This window comes from Poecilia reticulata, chromosome 17 (assembly GCF_904066995.2).
Source record: "Poecilia reticulata chromosome 17, P_reticulata-male-v2, whole genome shotgun sequence".
NCBI classification, from domain to species: Eukaryota; Metazoa; Chordata; class Actinopteri; order Cyprinodontiformes; family Poeciliidae; genus Poecilia; species Poecilia reticulata.
In genome coordinates this window covers 14,852,704-14,873,395 of record NC_088846.1, presented here as the reverse complement: position 1 = coordinate 14,873,395, position 20,692 = coordinate 14,852,704, and the positions used below count along the sequence as shown (strand labels likewise).

At 44.7% G+C, this 20,692-nt stretch overlaps 1 protein-coding gene across 1 annotated transcript in view; it reads left to right on the top strand.

Annotated features, from left to right (window-relative positions):
• Positions 1–20,692, top strand: part of ptch2 (patched 2) — a 30,160-nt gene continuing 9,468 nt past the window's right edge. The window contains exons 1-15 of the mRNA XM_008434165.3: positions 1–1,842; positions 3,050–3,242; positions 11,651–11,840; positions 11,947–12,016; positions 12,109–12,200; positions 14,392–14,500; positions 14,761–14,847; positions 14,945–15,066; positions 15,989–16,136; positions 16,899–17,030; positions 17,120–17,275; positions 17,809–17,901; positions 17,998–18,123; positions 18,898–19,285; positions 19,382–19,906. Of these exons, the coding sequence (XP_008432387.2) occupies positions 1,696–1,842; positions 3,050–3,242; positions 11,651–11,840; positions 11,947–12,016; positions 12,109–12,200; positions 14,392–14,500; positions 14,761–14,847; positions 14,945–15,066; positions 15,989–16,136; positions 16,899–17,030; positions 17,120–17,275; positions 17,809–17,901; positions 17,998–18,123; positions 18,898–19,285; positions 19,382–19,906 (2,578 nt within the window). The 5' untranslated portion in view covers positions 1–1,695. The remainder of the gene's footprint in view (positions 1,843–3,049; positions 3,243–11,650; positions 11,841–11,946; positions 12,017–12,108; positions 12,201–14,391; positions 14,501–14,760; positions 14,848–14,944; positions 15,067–15,988; positions 16,137–16,898; positions 17,031–17,119; positions 17,276–17,808; positions 17,902–17,997; positions 18,124–18,897; positions 19,286–19,381; positions 19,907–20,692) is intronic.

Below are 20,692 nucleotides of genomic sequence, written 5' to 3'. Positions count from 1 at the left end.
TGACATTTTTACTGAAAGAAATAAAAAAATTAATTTGATGTAAGTTTGTATTCATCTTCTTTTAATGTGCAAAAAAAAAACAATTATGTGTGGCGGAAAATAAGTGCTGGATACAACCCTGAGGAGAACATTTCTATGGTAACGCATAGCTGTGGCAACATCATCCTGTGGAGATGCTTGTTTTTCAACAGAGAATCTAGTCAGAGCTGATGTCCCCAAATGCAAGAAGAAAACCGGTTCTGGAATGGAGTTTTACCTTTCAGCATGATAGCATTTAATGAAATAAGTAAGATCAGAGCATTTTTCACGCGGTAGAAAGGCCCAGTCAAAGTCCAGATGTGAATCCAGCTGAGAATGTGATGGAAAATCAAAAAGCTCATCTTTAAAAATGCTCTCCATTTATGTTTTGTATAAAACCGGTGGGCTAAAATGCCAATATCTATGACTTTCATTTAGCTGCTAAATCTGAAAACAATCTCTGATTCTTCTTCCAATTCACTATCAAACACTATTTTGTCTGATTCTGTCTCATTAATTGCTAATAAAATACACATAAGGTAGTAAAGTACCAAAATGTTATAAATCTCAAGGGGTCTGACTAAGCCCACTTTAGCAAGGTGCTGTTGAAGCACTAACCACAGCTGTCTGCTGCAAACTGCTCATACACCAAAGACTCAGATCTGACGAAAAAAAAAAAAAAGACAAAAAAAGACCTCCTGATTTGGGGATTTTGTCACAAATGAGAGGCTCTCCAGCCTTTTCACACATGAGATGGGCTACAGTGATAGGAAGAGTGTTAAAAGATCCGCAATTCCCACACACAAAACGTGCAGAGAGAGAGAAAAGAAAAACGGAATCACATGTTTACATTCCAGTCTGAAAAGCTGAATTAACTTTTCTTCTCTCGCTGATTGGCCTGCGCTGATGAAACAGCGGAGCTGAGAACTGTCTGCATGCATGCCCGGCGCTGCTGCTTCATCAATTGACGGCATGTGCAAACTGGAAGGTCGCTGGGAATGGTTAGACGAGCTCGAGAGGGCTTGTGCACGAGGACCGTGCGCGTGCGCGCGTGCAGAGTTTATTGAAAGAGTTCCTCTCTCTCCGTCCCTCCCTCACCCACTCCGCCCTCCTCCACCTCCTTCTCCCCACACCAGCCCAGGCAGCGGCAGCCTGGGTGGTCCCCCTCTCTCTCCACTTTGGTGAGCTGTTGCTTAGCAGCTAATAATAGGCGATGTTTGCAAAGTAATTTGCCTCTTCCTTGGCCAATGGGAGCCGGAGCACTTTTCCATCAAACCTCCCTTTTCAGGATTTGCCGAGAGGCGAACTTCTCCAAATGTTACCGCTACGGGATCGGAGTTAGACTTGACACGGACGGACTCAGACTGTTAGGCTTTCCAACTACTACTACTACTATTACTACTACTACTACTATTACTACTACTACAGCTCCTCTCTGAGACGCAGTTTCACCAACTCTCGGGACGAATGAAGACTGAAGGATCTATACGGATTTCGGCGCATAATGTCGGGATGGAGTTTCGAGACTTGTTTGGCTCCGTGGAAGAGTAGAAAAGCGAGTTTGTCGCCGGTGGTGCTGGATGCGCTCCACGTCTATGTCGGATTACTGCCTTTCCTGAACGTCGAGCATCGATTCCCCTTCGCATCGCTCCGCGCCCCGATCACTCTCTTTGGACTATGGCCGCGGATCGCGGGGTCCCAGGGTCCGGCGTCTTTGGAGATTTACCCCCGAGTTATACGCGCTCTCAGCCGCCTGCGCACACAGACCTGCAGCGGAGACCCAGCTACTGCCATGCCGCTTACGCACTTAAACAGATCTCAAAGGTGATGCATTTCACTCGCAGCCTGTGCGGGATTTACTCTCATTCAAGTCGGCAAAAGTGAATGAAAAAAAAAAAAAAAAAAAAAGCTTTCATCTGAACCCGATTTGAGAGTGCGTGTGTGAACCAGAGTTGGGGTTTTGAATTCCCTGTATAGAATCAGAATCTGGGTTTTATATATATATATATATATATATATATATATATATATATATATATATATATATATATATATATATATATATTATATATATATATATATATATATATATATATATATATATATATATCTTAGTTTTTCACTGGAAAGTAGTCAGTCTCATGCGATAGCAGCAGCTTGTTTGAATGGACATGCAGCGTCTCATTCATGTTTGTCCCTGAGACAAATCAGCAGCGGAGCGGCTTGTTTTGCAGCCGTGCACTGCGTGCTTTCCCCGGCTGTGCGCGAGCCAGCGGAGAGCAGCGCACTGGCCCCGGGTCTGTTTGGAAATGTGGTGGGTCCCGTAGAGGAATTCACTGATTGAGTTTGATCTGACAAAGCATCTTTGGACCGCCCGGATGCTTGGACGTGTTTCAGCACCGCTGAGAGAAACCACAACACCAGAAAGCTATGTCCTCTGCAGCAGCAGCAGTGACATTTCTAACGAATGGCTCCCACACCATGAGGCGGATTGGGCCAGATTTGAGTTAAACTGTTGAGGAGAAGGCGTTGAAAGGCACATAACAGAATGGTTTCGATTAGCCGGAACCCCATTTGTAACCGGCTGTTCTGTCAGTATGCAGGCTTTTTAGTTTGCACTTCTGCTCAGACACTGAATAAGGCTTGTTTGTTGCACTTTTGCTTTTATAAATATTTTTTTAAAAAACATAGCTGCCTTTATAACTTAAACATGTGCATCCAATTAGCTTTAGAGTATTTAACTTTACCATATGACTATGTCACTTTTAATACATAGGAATTATTTCCCCCCAACCCTAAATATCACTGGATACCAGCCTGTCCACTGAATGTATCTGTATATGGATAAAAAAACAAACAAACAATGAGTTCTAGTGCAGTATTCTTCTGTAGTCTTTAGCTAAGTTTAAAGTATTCGTGTTGGATCCTGTTTTTGAATGCAAGCATTCCATGATACATTATTTGGCCTGCATGTTGTAACTTTGTAATAATGTCCCTTTCTTTAACCCCTCCAATCCTGCCTGGCGTCCAGGGAAAGGCAGTAGGTCAGAAAGCTCCTCTGTGGATCCGAGCGAGGTCCCAGGCCTTCCTGTTCTCTCTGGGCTGCCACATCCAGAGGCACTGCGGGAAGGTGCTCTTCATTGGACTCTTGGTGTTCGGGGCTCTGTCTGTGGGACTCCGGGTGGCAGCCATCGAAACCAACATCGAGCAGCTCTGGGTGGAAGGTGAGTTTCAAGAGATGTCCTGTTTAGAGAGAGGGCACGGAGGAGGAATGATGGTGAAATTCTTTACTCGTGCTGTTGTTTGTTGGGTTCAGGTTCCACAGCTGCTGTGGGGGCGTTGAGGCTTGACAGATCCAGCTTTTTTTTTCTTTTTTCTTCTTTTTTTTTACTAACAAGAGTTTGAATGACAATAATGGCTGGTGAAAAGATGCAGGGTGGCCATATTAGTGTCACCTTGGTGCCATGGGAGGGAGGGAGCTAGGTGACAGGGCCTCTAGTTTGATTGGCTGATCTGACAAGAGCAGAAGCACAGTTGAGGATTTTGATGAATCAAAAAAGATGCTTTTCGCAAATTTGTTTTTTTATTGTTGTTTTTTTTGTGTGTGGATACATCCATGTGTATAGTTGAATTGTTGATTGTAATACACCATGAGGATAGCCTTTTCTTTGAACTCGTGTTCCGATTTGTTTGTGCAGCGTTCCCTGAAAACAGAATTCTGACATCTCGACTTTAAAAGGTTTCTGTCAGGCAGGAACGTACTTTTGCTTCTGACCATGAAAGCTCCCTCATAAAACCCTCCTCTTCTCATTCGTCTGTGTTTTTTAGATGTAAGTTCATTTTCAGAGGCAAAGGCAGCCTCATTTAGTTTTTCACACTGGCCAAATTCCTTTTAAACCCTCAGGCTTTCTGTGCCGGGCCTGATCCCCGCAGCAGATGGGACTGTGTGAATGGTTAGCCATCTTTGAGGGCTCTGACCCCTCCCCCCCCACCCTCTTCCAGCTCCCTGTGTGGTCCCTAACTATTCTTGGATTCCATTCAACAAGAGGCAAGCAGGCACCACCTCCCTGAACCCCCCACGTCCCCACCCCCGCCTCCTCCTCCTCCTCTCTCCTCCCTAGTTCTTCTCTCTTCCTAGTGAGAAGGGGAAAAAAATATATAAGTGAATGCAGCTGAAGTTTACCCACCTGTTTTGCACACTCTAAAAGCGCCACAGCAGTTGGTGAATATAAACAGACTCTATAGGGTTTTTTAAGCCCACCATGTCACTGGAGGACAGGAACAGGCGGCTCCCACAGGACCCGGCGCGGAGGTGTCGGAGGAGTCTCCCCCACACACTGCTTGGTGTCGGGAGACAAGTGTTGGGAAGCCTGTACGCTTGACTTGCACCGGAATTTAAATATGCTCCTCTGGGGCATGCTTTTTTAAAAAAAAAAAAAAAAAAGACTTTCTCTGTTAAAGTTAGAAGAAAATTATCAGTCCGAGGCTAAAGGAGAGAAAATGTACATTTCTGAAGAGAAACAGGAACAACAGAACGATTTGCCACTGTTTCTAATTGCTTCGGTTAGTGTAAATCTTTGGGATTACCTCTCGAGCTAATTGGCCGAGCTGCCCACTTAAAGGAGATGTTTAGTTGTTTGTGTGCCAGTTGTTTTGCTGCGGGATTCAGAGAGCTGAACCAGGAGGGGAGTAGGAAGGGGTGCTGCTGCTGCTGCTGCTGCTGCTGAAAGGGAGCGCTGTGCCTTTAAGAGGCTGTGGCCATGTTTCTAAAGTTTCTGCCTGCCTTGTTTCCACCAATAGCCCATTGACAAAGCTGCTAGGGCCTCAATGGAGAGTAAAGTGGTTCGGTAACAAGGAGAGGTTAGTTCTCTCTGTTTCTCTTTCACACACACACAAACATAGAGCAACACACACTCATGCGCTATTGTATGTGAGCCAGAAAACATGAAGGGGTTTGGAGAAGGGGGTGGAGGGTAATAAAACAGCAGATTTCAACCGAAGAGACTCAAAATATTGTTGTGTCTCATTGAGTGGGTTTTAATGATGCTTACTGTGTTGCAGCTGAAAGGGAAATGCATGTTTCATCGCATTTGTCCTAATTTGTTCGGGGTTTCCTCGCTGGGAATCAACACTGCGAGTGTTGGCCGTGCTGTAGGTGCATGTGGTTCCCATCATATATTCAGACTTCTCAACACAAACAAACTTCTCATCTTTCTCACCTTAGACGTGTTCAGCTTGAGTTCCCGGCTGCGTTTCTGTCCGCCTGCCTCCGTTTGTGTGTGTGTGGGTGTGTGTCTGTTTATGTTTCTACCTGCTCTGTGAAGTCAGGCCACCGGGGCTTTTTTAATTGCTTCCTCCCTTTCTACAGGACCAAAACGCTGTGAAGCACAGCGGCCTGAGTCCGAGGAGGGCTAGACGTAGGGAGATGTATCAGAAATCTTGAAAGGTTTTAGCCGTCTTACTTTTAGTGGCTTAGATGTTTGTGGCTTGACTCAAGTATTGTCATGCATCTGCAACATAGCTCATAAGTAGGAGGATTGATTTTCACCCTCACACCTGGGTAGGAGAGATTTAAAAGCCGCAGCATCAGGGTGTTTAGTCTGTAAGAAGGATTACGACTGGATTCTGGTAATGCCTCACAGAGTTTGCTTTAAAATGAACCATTATGAAGACTGTCTCTTTTCCTTAGTTAACTAAGGACTAGAGAAAAGTCCCATAAAAAGTCAGCATGGAAAGAGAGGGAGGTAAAGACTATCCGCAGTCCAATAGAGATGCGCCAGCCAAGCTTTTCCTGGCCCATATAGATTGCAGATTTTCTATTTTCTGACCAAGTGGCTCTGATTTGGGAAATTAAGAATGCATATGTCAAAGCATGTGTCCCCCTAAAATTTCATCAAATTTTTTTATTTTTGTCCATTTCAAATAATTAGAACAAAATCACATTGTCCAGCACTCGAACGCTGTTCAAGAGAAAACTGTCCGATTCCGACGGCATCTCCAAGGTTTAAACTTTGAACTCTGCTACCACTTTTATACTATTTTGTTTGAGCTGATGCTGTGACCTGGTCAACAGTCTTTATTGTTCCCAAGCAGAAAGGAAAGATCATAAAAAGAGGTGCAGGAAGAAGACAGGGATGAGTAGAGACAATAGGGGGGTTGGGGCAGGAACAGGGTGGAAGGTTTATGGCCTACTCACACGTTTTCCCCTCTTTTTGCTGCTATTTTTTTTCCCTGACTCACTTTTAAACAAACATCAAGTGTGAGACTGTCTCCTGCATCTCTTCATTTCCCAGCAAAGTCGTGCCACATGGATTGCTTTCTTTTGCTTAAAGGTTTACCAGAATACAGCACATTCTTTTCTTACTTTGTTTAGATACTTGCCTTTTCTCCTTGTTATTCTCAATTTACAATGCGCTGTTTGAAAGACTTGTTTGGAAAAGAGAAAGTGGGGAGGGGGGAAGGCGAAAAAAAAAAAGAAGAAATGAAACGGGCTTTCACGTAAAAGAGGCGGTGTTTACTCTGACATCAACTAAACTCATCTTTCTTGGCGGGGCTCGGGTGAGCCATGACAGACATATACACAGACTCAAGCTGTCCAAATATGAATGTAGCAAGACAGGGCCCTGCAGCCGCGCCACATGTCCCATAAAAAGTCAGCGTGGAAAGAGGGGGAGGTAGAGACTATAGGGAGTATGAATGGGTGTGAATGCCCAGGGATGAAGTCCTGGTTTAGCTCGATGTGAAATCAGAGGGGATATGAGAAGATCAAGAACCGGATTGATCGGAATCAGAAAGAAAGAGCTGGTTTCAGAGAGACATGTCTGGATTTACGCAAATGAGCGAATGCACACGTGGGCATTTCGGGAGCTTGGAGCGGTTTTTCTAAACAAACCTTGAAGCGGGGCGGCAGGTAAATGCTATAATTCATCGGAGTGCACACAGCGGCCCAGTTCGGACAGAGAAAGGGAGCTCTATGAGGCATTATTGGAGGTGAATAGTGCGCGGCGGTGCCCCAGCTAAATAAATAAACTCCCAGCGTTCAGGGCCTGGGACCTCACTGGTAGAGAGAACAAACAAGACCAGAGTCAACCTGGGTCACTTCTAAATGTTTACTTCACCCCTTCCTTCCATCCTTCAATTCAACACTACCTCATTCCATCCTATTTTTCAGCAGCATCCACCGCCACCAACACACACGCACGCACGCTTCAGCAGACGGACCAGGACCACCCCCTAACAAATAAACACACTCAGAACAGAAATATATACATATGCAGATGACAGACACATGCTCACCTACATTTATTTTGTCTGCAGTCATTTTCTCAAGCTCAAACACCAGATCTAATCACGTTCACTGGCTAGTCAAATGTTCATGTTGGAAATATGGAGGGATACGCAATACTACTGGAATCTTATTTTATTACAATGCGATGATGTTGATGATACCTACTTTTCCTTCCCTCTCCTCTTTCATTTCCATTCTCACAATATAACCACAGTTGTCCACAGTTGTTAGCATCCCTGAATCTAAAACCTAGATCAGCTTTCAGTCCATCAAAGTCACTATGATCAAATATTTTTGCATCTTCGATTGTACATCAAATTTTGCGCACAATCCACACTTTGCCACGGCGGTTCTTTTGCGCTCTTGAATGCTGCAACGTTTCATATATTGTGCAGCTCAGAAAACATAGTCACTTACTATGTCTTGGTGCCAAATCTTAAAAAGCAACAACTTGGCAGTGGACGGTCAAGTCTCAGCCACACTGAATGCAATCTTCTTAGAAAGCAGGATAATAAAACCTCAATCAGAACACTGTGGCGCCCCTTCTCCTTTTGCTGGAGAGCAACCTTTGTCTCTGGTTTGCACGGTATAAAGCGACACCAGTCACCTTAGAGTTTGCACCATTTGCGTCTGTCTTTACACCACTAAAGTATAAAAAGTAAAGAGAGAGTGATGGAGACAGAAACTGGACATTTTCTTGGTACTTGGTAAGGGGAGGAAAGAAAAAAAAAGAAATCCTCCTTGGGCTCAATAAATTCATTTCTCATCTGAATGCGACCAGCAACGTGGAAAAATTTTGCTTTTCAGGCTGGGATGAATGTATGTTTCAACCACACATTAAGCAGTATTAGCGGTCAGTGGAGTGTCTAATGTGACTATTTTTCACAGTGGCCAAGACTGCCCATGATTAGCATAATTAGCAGAGGCAAGCCTATACATATGGAAATGGAAAGTGCCTAAATGCCAGCCGTGGTGGAAATTTATGTGTAGTGGCTAACACCACTGGCACATCTGAATAGAATGTAAGTGAAACTGATTTTCCTGTTGTTTTGGCCGTGGATACAGTTTCTGCAGGATAGGTGTGAAAAGCGAAGTGGGCAAATTACAATCAAGCAGAAGTGATGACTGTTGCTTTCTTGATTTGATGCAGCTTCTCTGCTAAAGCGCAATAGTATCCTTGATGACTCACAAACAGATACAGTGTATTTCTATAGGTAAGACAGCAACACGCCAGCTCCTCTTTCTCGCCCCCAAGCCTCACCCTCCCACAGACGGTTCCGGCATTGTTTTACGGGGCTGGGAAAGTTTTGGTCCATTTGAGGGAAAAAAGACCTTTTTTTTTTTTATTCTGCTGTTTGTTGGGAAACATTTGAAAGAAATTGAAGGGTTGAATGACAAAGGGTCTGCATTCAGTGTGGAGCCATACTGAAGGATTGTATGGAGGAACGGCCCATCTGCTGGGAGGCGCCCCGGCTGGGGGAACGCCATGGTACATGGGTGTTCCTTGGTCCGCAGTCTGGATTCTGGTGGCTCAGAATATAGAAAATACATAAAGTGAGTGTGTAGGGATGTTGCAAAGAAGGCCAACCAAATAGTGGTATGTTGGTCTGAGCAACATTTTTTTTTCCGAAATTTGTCATTTCAAAACAAACAGAGACTTCCTCTCTTTTGACACACTTTATAGATGAGACAAAAACAACAACTACGTATAGCAAGTGAAAGCATACATGCCACTTTAAGCCCTCTTCGTTTTGGGTCTTCCTCCATAACAGCGTGGGGCCTTTCAGGGGCCCCCTAATCCAGCTAATCTACCACACTGAAGTTTGAAGGTGGCCCGGTCTGACCTAGCAGGGCCTGGAACTGGGATCAGGCCTATAGATGGTGCGAAGATCAGAATCAGCTGTTTATAAAGTCCTGGCATCATCTTAGGTGTGAGAAGCCACACTGTTTTAGGGATTTCTTGCTTTTTGGAGGATCAGATGGAGAGAAAAGGACATGTAGATATCTGTAAAAACACACTACATTTGTCAATAGAAGGGTAGAAAACCTTGTTCCACAGTTTTGTTGGGTTTGTTATGATGTTTTCTTTCACTTTTTCAGTTTCTTGGTATCCAAACTGCTTTGAAAGCATCTGTGGTGGTAAGACTAGTTAACAAAGTTCATTTTGCACCAAACATGCTTCCACAAATATATAAGCCTTTAAAAAACACCACATACATGTCTTTCTTTTAAGGATGGTCTAAAATGTTTTTTTTTTCAATTCTGTTTTCGATCAACAAAACCAAAACCAAATTATGATTCCTTATCGTGAACGACATAAAATCACCGACTTTTCACGTGTTTTCCACACTCAAAAGAGCTTTCTTCTCAGGGTGGGAATGTTTCTGGGAGCTGTCTCTTTAAGGTTGTTAGGAACACAGGCTGAGTGGAGAGGGAGAGTAGGGGTAAAGTGAAAAAGAGCGAGTGGGAGACAGAGAAGTTCAGAAAGAGAAAAAGGGGGAGAAAAGGATGAGAGGAACAAGAAAAGGTAGAGCTGAGTTTACTCGAGCAGTAGTAAGCAGGGTCGCTGTGACACTCTGCAGAGTTCGGGTGTTTTGGGGCCGGACCTGGGGCTGAAGAACGAAGGAGAGCAGGGGAGAGGACAGACCGCCTGGGTGGTCCAGATGGGAGGAACGAGACACAAATAGCTATAATTTACTTCAGGAGGCCTGTAATTACAGAGCCAGAGTCTCTCCAAGCCACCCAGTTCCTGTTGGGATCAAAACCCCGTGTTGCAGAGGTTAGCATACGAAACGTCAAAAAAGGTTTTAACAGATGTCAGAAAGAGGTCCGCAAAACGGAAAAGCTTTCATTTGGTCGTAGCCATTTTTGATTGGGAAGCTGTTGGGGGGATGGACACCGAGTGGAGTCGAATCACGGATTTGCACCCAGTGGGATATTTCCTTGTAGCACAGACACATGACAGTGTGAAAAAGACTCTGTGACACTCACATGCAACTTTCTCATCTCAAACGGAGGTGACGATGTAACTCATTTGTAACGTGTGAATACATTCACCTAAGACTTTTGAAAGTCGCGTTTGTCCGATTTTGTCACTACGTGGCCTGATAGAAATAAGACATAATCCAAACAAGTTGATCGGGTGTTCGCAAATATAATTAAATCCTTGAAAGTGAAGCCTAGAAATATTAGACTTGTGTCTCCAAGGCCCAGAAATCCTAACCTGATCTCACACTTTAGCTGCGTAGTTTGTTTTTTCTTTTCTCCCCATCAATTACAGCAGCCCGCTCTGGGCTGGGGGGGGGGGAGGTGTGGGGAACGTGAGAGAGAGAGAGAGGGAGAGACAAAAACTAGACAGATGGAAAGATATAGCAAATCAGTTTATGTTAAAAGGAAAAGAGATAGAGATGCTTAACAATAGGGTGAAGCCATAACTGAGGGAAGCGCAGTGGAAGTGAGCAAAAGAGTGAAAAAAAACCTAATTTAACATGGTGATAGCCCCTGTTTCCAAACTTCTCTTCCTCGTCCCGTTTTTTTTCCCTCTCTCCCCCCACCTCCTCTCCTTGTCTTTCTCTCTCCGGGGTTGTCATGTAGTGGGACAGCGAGAGGGGCAGACAGGCTCTCTGTGATCCAGCGCGGCATGTTTCATGTCCACTTGGCACAGGCGCAGATCCCCCCGGCTGGCAAACTCTTTTCAGGGCAACCTCCTGTAATTAGGGGGCTGGGGTCTACCACACAGCACAGCATAGCTCTACTTTTCTTCTCTCTGTGTGTTTTTTTTTTCTGCTCCTTCTAAAATTTTTCTTGCCCATCACAGCTTCTTTTTCACTTAAATGTGTTCAACTTTCTTTATCTTCTGGTGTACCTTTATAGTCTTTTGGGCTCCTTACTACTCAGAAGAAGGGCATTTTCATGCAGTCAGTCTTGAATTTTATCAAGAAAAGCAACCCATGTGCTAATAAGGATGTTTTTTTTTCCTGCTGGTACTGAATATTTGAGTCCCTATTTGCTGCTGTAAGAGCTAAGGTAGAAGGTTTTTTGGGGCATCAGAAGCCTGGTCTTACTAACTAAGGGCACATCTGTTTCACAGAAGGAACCAATGAGAAGCCGTATTAGTCATTTCTCTTGGCCAGACGCTGCCTCGTGTGAAGTGCCTTCAAAACCAACACTGGTGAAGGCCAAGGGCGTTGGTCAATACATATATATTCATGTGCGTGTGTTCTTGTGTAAGTGTGTGCGTATAGCATGAAAAAAAAAAAAAAAAAACGCAATAGGCTGCAAATGTGCGCTTTTTTAAATCCATGAAGAATATCAAGCAATTTGTTTCTTTCTGTTTCTTTCCAGCTGGCAGTCGGGTGAGCACAGAGCTTCGCTACACCAGAGAGAAGCAGGGAGAGGAGTCGGTGTTTACCTCGCAGATGCTCATCCAGACACCCAAAGAAGAGGGCACGAACATTTTGACGCAGGAGGCTTTGCTGGTTCACATGGAGGCCGCGCTGTCGGCCAGCAAGGTGCAGGTGTCGCTGTTTGGAAAGTGAGTGGAGGGTTTCCACACATTTGCATGTATCCGTTGTAAAAACAAAAAAAAAACAGAATAAAGAAAGAAAAACTAACTTTAAACTCTTTTTCGTCTCTCACAGATCGTGGGATCTCAATAAAATATGCTACAAATCAGGAGTTCCTATTATAGAAAACGTCATGATTGAAAGGGTAAGTTGACAAGTCTGCTTCATTCCTTCAAGCGCACATTTCTCACGTGATTTGGTTTTAATTGTTTCCTCCTCCTTATTTCTCGTTCTAAGATGATTGACAAGCTGTTCCCATGTATGATAATCACCCCACTGGACTGCTTCTGGGAAGGGGCCAAGCTACAAGGAGGTTCTGCCTACTTACCGTAAGTCTCAGAATATTTGACCCAACAAAAACACACATGATAGAAAGACTCTGGCTGTCTCTGTGAGCTCCATCCGATCTAACAAGAAGTCCACAACTTGCAGGATGGAGACATACAGTTGGGCTTTGAGCGGTCTGTCAGTGGCTGCTGTGACTGACAGCGTTAGGCAGTAATAGAGTTCTTTTCGGGTCCGAAGAGAGGGAAGGGAGGAGGACGGGAGGGAGAGGGGGTGTTCTGACAGAGAAATTCAAAGAGAAAAAGGTTAGGGAGGGATGCGGCGAAACGAGGGAGAGGAGATGGCTGGAGCGGCAACTGCGTGGTGGGCTAGTAGTGCAGAGGGCGGGGAGGCGGTGGCAGTGGTGGTGGTGGTGGCGGTGGCAGGGGAGCCCTTTGGGTCAGACAATGGTAAGCATTCTTTCAGTTTACGATTGAGTGTCCATCAGTGCAGGGGCCCCAGAGGAGGAGGGAGATGGGGGCGGCGGCGGTGGTGGAGGGGTGGCTTTGTCAGCTCACGGCTAACACTCGGCATTCTCATGGTAATGCCCTGGGCTCCCAGCTCCCAAGTTGTCCAACAAATAAAATGGGCAGTATTCAAACCTCAAGTCCCCCGAGAAGGATGGAGAGAGGCTACAAGACAGTTAACAGTGGAGTCTGGGCGTATTCGCAGATTCAAGTTTTTTCTTTTCTTTTTTTTTTCAGTCCCTTTTTCTTTTTTGTGGAACAAAGTTCTCTTGAGAAATAGAGTTGCTGAAAGGGATCTCTCTCTTTTTCTTTATTTTCTCTCTCTCTCTTCTTTTTGTCGTCAGGAGTGATATTTTAATTGAGTGCGTACTTTGGAAAAAGAATGTTTAGATCGCAGCAGATGTTTCCACGCAAAGAAATATTTTGTTTATGCATCCGTCGGAGCTGACAGTGCCATGTTGCATGACAAGCCGGTGCATACAGAAACAAACACAGTTTCCCATCCTTTAGCATCTCCCAGTTGGCTCGTGTGATCGCACCAGAGTGGGAGAAGTGGGGTCTTTGATGATTCACACATCTTCCGAGCGTTGCTGTAAATCCACACGATGTTTGCGACATCTGTTGTTGTTTATTAAGTGTTTATTACTTGTGCTCTGTGCAGAGCTGAAATAAATCAGGAATGGTCACGCGGTGGCGATGCTTTTGTTTGACTTCTGGTTCAGACGTGTTTAATGAAAAAAAAAGAAAAAGAGAAGAAACACAGAGCACCAGATAGGAGAAAGAACAAAATCAGAGGGAGACAGATTGGGAAAGAGGGGGTGCAAAAAAAAAAAAAAACTTTGGAGAACCGAAAAACAGCAATCTATGAAAAAACAAAAGAGCCCAGGGCTGGTTCAGTCAAGCAAAAAGTAGCTGATAAAGGAGTGTCTTTGCAACCAGCAGCAAAATGGGAGCCTGGTATGTGGGAATAGGAGAGGACCTCAGGAGCCATTGGAGGAAGATCGAATCTTGAACCCAAATTCTTTTTTTGTTTTATTATTTATTTTCCTGATGATTCTCTCTATCATTCCAGATGATAGCACAAAGGCACAAAATGAGTCAACAACAAAGGATTATTATTTCTGAAGATCTCTGATTTCTGAAGAAAACTTTATTAGGTCTTAAATATATTTAAGGCCTAATATAGTTTTAAGCGGCGGGGGGAAGGGGGGGACTATTAAATTTGTTAGTTCTGCGTTCAATAAAAGTTTGCAAACAAGATAATTGAGTGGAAATATTCACAAATATTGTGTCGTGCAAACGGTGGTTCTGCTCCTGTCTTCTTGCTCGTCCCTGAATCTATTTTTCCTCTCCCTCACTTTTTCCTCTTTATCAAGATGTTTGCGAGGGAGAGGTAATTGTTATGACTCGGTGCAGGGCACTGCGGAATGAAAGTGAGCAGGCAGCCACCATGCCTTTTTTTTTTTTTCCCGGGCATTGTGGCAGCGTGAAACAGGATAATAAACGCTATTTTATCCTGTATCTGCAGCTCGCCTCCTGCGTGGCCCCCGTGCAGCAGAGGAGCAAGAGCACAGACCAGATTAGGCGTTTTCCTGCTCGCAATAAAGATTAGCCTGTAAAGCAGAGGAGATGGGTTTGGGGTTTGCTCTCGAAGTTAGGATTTTATGGTGAAACAGGTCTGGATAGTTGACCATTAAAAGTCAGGGTTTTTTTTTTTTTGGCTTTGCAGGGGCATGCCAGATATCCAGTGGATGAATTTAGATCCTGTCAAGCTGATGGAAGAACTGGGCCAGTACACATCCCTGGAAGGTTTTAAAGAGATGCTGGACAAAGCCCAGGTAAGACACTGAAACACACAGTAACTTACTGAAGGGAAGACTTGTTTACTTAGAAACTGTTTTGAACATGGGTAGTGTGGCTCTCTGCTCAGGGTAAAGTCTCTTTTGGGGCACCACAGGGATTCACCTTTTTTTTTAGGGGGGTGGGGGGTTTGAGCAAACAAAGCACAAAAAAAGAGAACCTATAAACTATTAGCACCTTTCACAGACACCAAGGCTTTAATCTTTAATGCTGCTTTTTTTTTTTTTATTTTCTTCAGGTGGGACACGCCTACATGGACAGGCCGTGCCTCGACCCATCCGACCCAGACTGCCCTCTCAGTGCCCCCAATAAGGAGCAGGAAGAAGTGAGCTCATGCTTCCAAAGTGCAACTGTAGGCGTCATATACGATTGTAGTGGCAGAGCATCACTTTTCTAAGGCCTGTAATTTTCCATCTTTTCAGAGTCCAGACATTGCCGGGCGTCTCCAGGGCGGATGCCACGGCTTCAGTCAGAAGTTCATGCACTGGCAGGAGGAGCTCGTCCTGGGAGGGCGTGTCAAAAGCAGCCAGGATGCCCTGCTAAGGTGTGCAGATTTGCAAGGAGAAAGAATAAACACAGCAGACTGGAGCTTAACCCAGACATACCGAGACAAATGGGGTTCATAAATAAACCGAATGTTTGGTAGGCTAGTTAAAGATAATTGACAATCAGATGAAGTCTCGTGGATTACTACGCCTTTTTTTTGCATGAAAGAAGTAAAGAAGAAGGAGAAAAACGTATTGGCTGGTTCTGACCCAAGTCCTTTTACTAGTTTCCAAAGTTGGACCTACAGCAGGTCATGAAACACCAGTGTAGGGTCTATGTATGACTTCTAGATACTAAATCAAATTTTAACAAGATTTTTAAACCATATCTTTTGCCATAATTGTAAAAAACATTTCCAGTGGTCATAAATGAATTAAAAGGAGTAATATAATGGTTGTTTGAGCTCTTTTGGAGGGTCATTTTACTCTAGCTCACCTGGCTTGTGACTTTGTTGTTTACCTCGACCATAAATAATGAGCTGGTCGTCTCCAGCAGTCTTCTTTAGGGGATTGTGAGGTAAAAAACATTTGGAAGCAGGCTCTCCACAGGATTTACTAAGGCATTTCAGCACAAATTAAGCTACTGCACTGGGTCAGATGGCAGATTTGAGATTCACACTGTTTGCTTTTACCTTGTTTTTTATAAAGAATCTCTGCTTAGTGTCGGCTTAATCTGCTCCTATTTTACTAACCACAATTTAGAGTTTAGTCCATTGATTATGTGAGACATCTCCTTTACCAAACTCTGCTGTCTTCTCTTAATACAGTCTTAAATGTTTTTGTCTCAAATATACGATCACACTCATTGTTCAGCTTCCAAGGTGGTCTGTGGGTACTTTAGGTGATGTCACTTCGAAGCGTCCCAGTGAAGCGGGATGATGCTCAACACCCAGCTAATCCATTGTTTGAATGCCTGTGCAGTGCGGAGGCTCTCCAGTCCATGTTCCTGTTGATGAGTCCCAAGCAGCTCTACGAACACTTCAAGGACGACTATGAGATCCACGACATCAACTGGAATGAGGAAAAGGCCACCGCCATCCTCGAGTCCTGGCAGAGGAAGTTTGTGGAGGTATGAACTCATATATTTGTTACAAAGTTTGATCAAATATAAAATGTTTTTTTTTAGGTATTTTTCTCTTCCTATGCAACGTTATTCTCTGCATACACACACACACGCATCACACACGCACACACACACACACACTATGCAGTATTCGAATTCCATCAGTCTTCGGCTCCCTGAATGAAGTGAACAGGGCACCAGGTTTCCGTGTGCATGTGTGTGCATCAGGGCAGTCATCTCTCTCTGTCAGAGCCCTAGTTATAGGAACAAGCTGTTGCTATGATAGCCAACACCCACCGCTGAGAGGGTGGTGGGGCGAGGGGGAGGTGGTTCACAAACTCCCAATGTAAACTGACCGAGACGCACGACCTCCTCTTTGACGCGTTAAACAACAGGAGCAGATCTGTTTGTGATGGCGAACGGCGACTTTCGCGTGCGCCGGTAGATTCTCAGAAAACTTTGTGTCCATGCGTGGTGCGGAGTGTGCAGAGAGTGGCTGCCTGAACCGTGCGATTCCATCCTTTTCACCTTTGACCTCCTAACCTCTGGCATCTGTGCTCATTACTCCTCAGTTGTCATACTTATGTGTGGACGCACACACATGCTGCCACATGTAAAAACACATTCATGCTCACTTTCAAGACATACTTCAAAAAGATAGATTGCTTCTTTTTTTTTTTTTTTTTTTTTTATTACTTTTTTCCTCCCCGGATTTTCTTCACTTGTATTCCGCAAAGCATGTTTTGACAACTAATTACTTCCTCACAGGTCGTCCACCAGAGTATCCCTGGTAATTCCAGTCAGTCTATCCATGCCTTCTCCACAACCACCCTCAACGACATCATGAAGTCTTTCTCTGACGTCAGTGTCATCAGAGTCGCTGGAGGATACTTGCTCATGGTGATTGCCTAGTGAAATCGGAGTGCTTTTATGAGGAGAGGAGTTTAAGCGAGGGGTTATGGTGTTTACACAGCATGTCTTCTCCCTAGTTGGCCTACGCCTGCGTGACGATGCTGAGGTGGGACTGTGCCAAGTCGCAGGGGGCTGTCGGACTGGCGGGGGTCCTGCTGGTAGCCCTGTCGGTGGCAGCAGGACTGGGTCTCTGCTCTCTACTTGGCCTCTCTTTCAACGCTGCTACTACACAGGTACGACACAAAGGAAAGCACCCTAAGCTATATGGACGGATGGATAGACGATGGCACATTATTTATCCACCTTAAAATTAAGATGACTTTTATTGCATCATATGCTGCTTTTATTGCCCTTCTGCAAGTGTTAACTGTGTAATTTTTTTTTAGGTGCGTTTATGATTAAAAAGGCATACTGAAGAAAGACATGCAAAAACTAAAAGAAAAAACAGAATTTTGGTATCAGATGTTGCTAGACAAAAGATTAAGGTTGTTATTACTGTTTCAGAGAAGTTAATTTCTGGGCTGTTTTGTCTTAGAATAAATCAGAAATATTTAGGATTTTGTAGTGTCATGAGTCCTTTTTAGTGGGTGGCAAAAGGGGGGCTTTAAAAAAAGTGTTGTGGAACCACTGGTTCAGAGGACAATGTGATCTTAAAAGTATGTGTGGGGGGTAATTCCTTTGATTTAATGCCCAGAATTTGATGTCAACTTTCTTCAAATGTTCATTCTGACCCTTTTGCCCTCCACTGATGCGTTTCCCATCCCAGGTGCTTCCCTTCCTGGCACTGGGGATTGGTGTGGATGACATGTTTCTGTTGGCCCACTCCTTCACGGAGGCAGGAAGTAATATCCCCTTTAAGGTACTTTTTAAATATCTCTTCCACACTGCCCTCCTCCCTTATCGTCTTCTCTGTTATTCTCTTCTGACTCATCTGTGTTTTTGCGTTTGCGTGAAGGAGCGGACCGGAGACTGCTTGCGTCGCTCCGGCACAAGCGTGGCTCTGACTTCCATAAACAACATGATTGCATTCTTCATGGCTGCCCTGGTGCCCATCCCAGCCTTGCGGGCATTCTCTCTGCAGGTATGTTTTTTTTGGGGGGGGGTTATTCGCTCTCACGCGGATGTGCCAGCTAGGACATCAATGCGGCAAATGCACAATCGCTCACCGTGAAGCCCAAAGCTCCTTTGCAAATGAAAGAGAAAACGTAAAAGAAGTGACACTTATTCATGGCAACGAAAGCTTTTGTTGCTGGTTTTACTGCCTCTGCACCTAGAGGGCCTAAATTATTTTTTATTTTTTTGTAGACGCATGTCTTTGCGTGTGTTTATAACATGAAATATTCAGAGCATAAAGGGCTGCGAACAGACTTAAAGAAGCAGACGGAGAGAGGAGGGAGTAGTGGATCAGTATATCACTGGCCCGTCAAAGCGGTTTTCTCTGATCTGTGACTAACTGTGGGTGGTCTGAGACACACAAGCGCACAGATAAACACACACGCATAGATGTGCTCACACTCGAAACCACATAACAGAATGTCAGCTCCAGGGCCTGAGCTGAGTGGGGGGTGGCGGCGATGGAAGCGCTGGTAACGGGGGTGATGGTTTTGCTCAGACTCGCAACATATATGTGCTTTCTCCTTCTTTCATTTCTTTCAAATCGCTCTTCCTCTTAGCCATGTCTTTCTAACCTCCTGGCTTGTTGATTTAGAGCAGGGATTTTCTTGACTTACTGGGCTGTACTCTAAGATACTGAAAAAAAAAAGTTTTGACTTAACCCAGCTGCACTTATGGATCTGTAATTTTGCTCTCTTCTCACTTTCTTTTTCCTCTTGTCTCTGTCTCTCTCTCTCCCCAGGCAGCCATTGTGGTGGTGTTTAATTTTGCCATGGTGCTGCTCATCTTTCCTGCCATCCTCAGCTTGGACCTCCACCGGCGCGAGGACAAACGCTTGGACATCCTCTGCTGCCTGTACAGCCCGTGCGCTGATCGTGTCATTCACCTCTCGCCGCATGAGCTGTCGGAAGCCGGCGAGCAGTCTCAGGCGCCCGGGGCGGGGACGGCGCATGCGCACCAGTATGCCGCAGGGCCGACAATTACCACCAGCACCCAGATCACCACAACAGTGCAAGCGTTCACGCAGTGCGACGCAGCGGGTCAGCATATCGTCACAATTCTGCCACCGACTTCACAAATCTCCACAAGCTCTCCCTCCATCATTGTCTGCCCCACCGCACAGACTCAGGGTACACGAATCCTCTGGAGTCACAATATAGGAAAGGATTAGATATATTTAATACAAAACACTCTAACATTTGATTTCTATGTGTTATTCTCCCTAGCTGCGCCACCTTCCCCAACCACCACCTCTGTGCCAGACCACTACGGCTCCCAGCTCTTCACCCCGACCTCCAGCTCCACGCGGGACCTCCTAGCCCAGGTAGAAGACTCCAAATCGGGGAAGGAGTGCGTCCCGCTCCCCTTTCTTCACTGGAACCTGTCCAAGTTCGCCCGGGAAAAGTACGCCCCCCTGCTCCTGAAGCCCAAGAGCAAAGTCGCAGTGGTGGTTCTCTTCCTGGGACTTCTCAGCCTCGGGCTGTACGGGACCACCATGGTGCATGACGGCCTCTACTTGACCGACATCGTGCCCCGCGACACCAAGGAGTACGACTTCATCGATGCGCAGTTCAAGTACTTCTCCTTCTACAACATGTACTTAGTGACGATGGACGGGTTCGACTACGCCCGATCTCAGAGGCTGCTGATTCAGCTGCACAACGCCTTCAACTCTGTCAAATACGTAGTTCGAGACAGCGACAACAAGCTGCCCCGCATGTGGCTGCACTACTTCCAGGACTGGCTGAACGGTAAAGAGCTTATAGTTTTAAAAAAATAAACTTTCCCCAACCTCTTGGAGTTTTCTTAAAATGAAAAAAACTTTTTTTTTTTCTTGTAGTTGGGTCTATTTTATAAGTGCAACATTTTGTGGCTGATTTCTTATCACCAGTTTTTGTGAAACCTCAGCCTGTTGTTCCCGACTCTTCCAATTCAGATTTCTCTTACAGAATTATAATAGAAGAAGATAATCAAAGGTCTTTCATCTGTGAGGGTTCTTTACCTTTAATACAAGGACCAGAGCTAAAGTCTCACCACATGAGTTAGAGAAGAGTTGCTAAAAATTAGGGGCGTAATAATATTTGAAGCAAAATAAGGACAAATTAATGACACAATTTAGCATCTTGTGTTAGTGATTAGCATAATTGGAGTTGCTAGCATCAATGTTTGTAAACTGCCAACATTTCCTATTTAAAAATGTTCCTTAACATTCAGCAGTAAAGAGTTTAAAAGGATAACATAGTCGTACTTGTTCACGTGTTTTATATTTCCTTCCTGTTTTCTGTTGAAGTCTCGGTCTCTCTCGCTTTCTTCCAGCCTGAATGAACTGCAGACACTTTACGTCGGTGTGATACATCTGACTTTATTTTTATGCACCTTACTGATGCTAAAAATATACAACCTGTAGTTATACTTATACAGAATACTCTTGTGTATTGTCATTACAACGTGTTAGCTTTTAGATTTTTCGCTTTCGCTGACCAGCGAAAGCGAATTGGCAAAAAGTGGAACCAATTCTTCCACTTTTTGCTTTACTA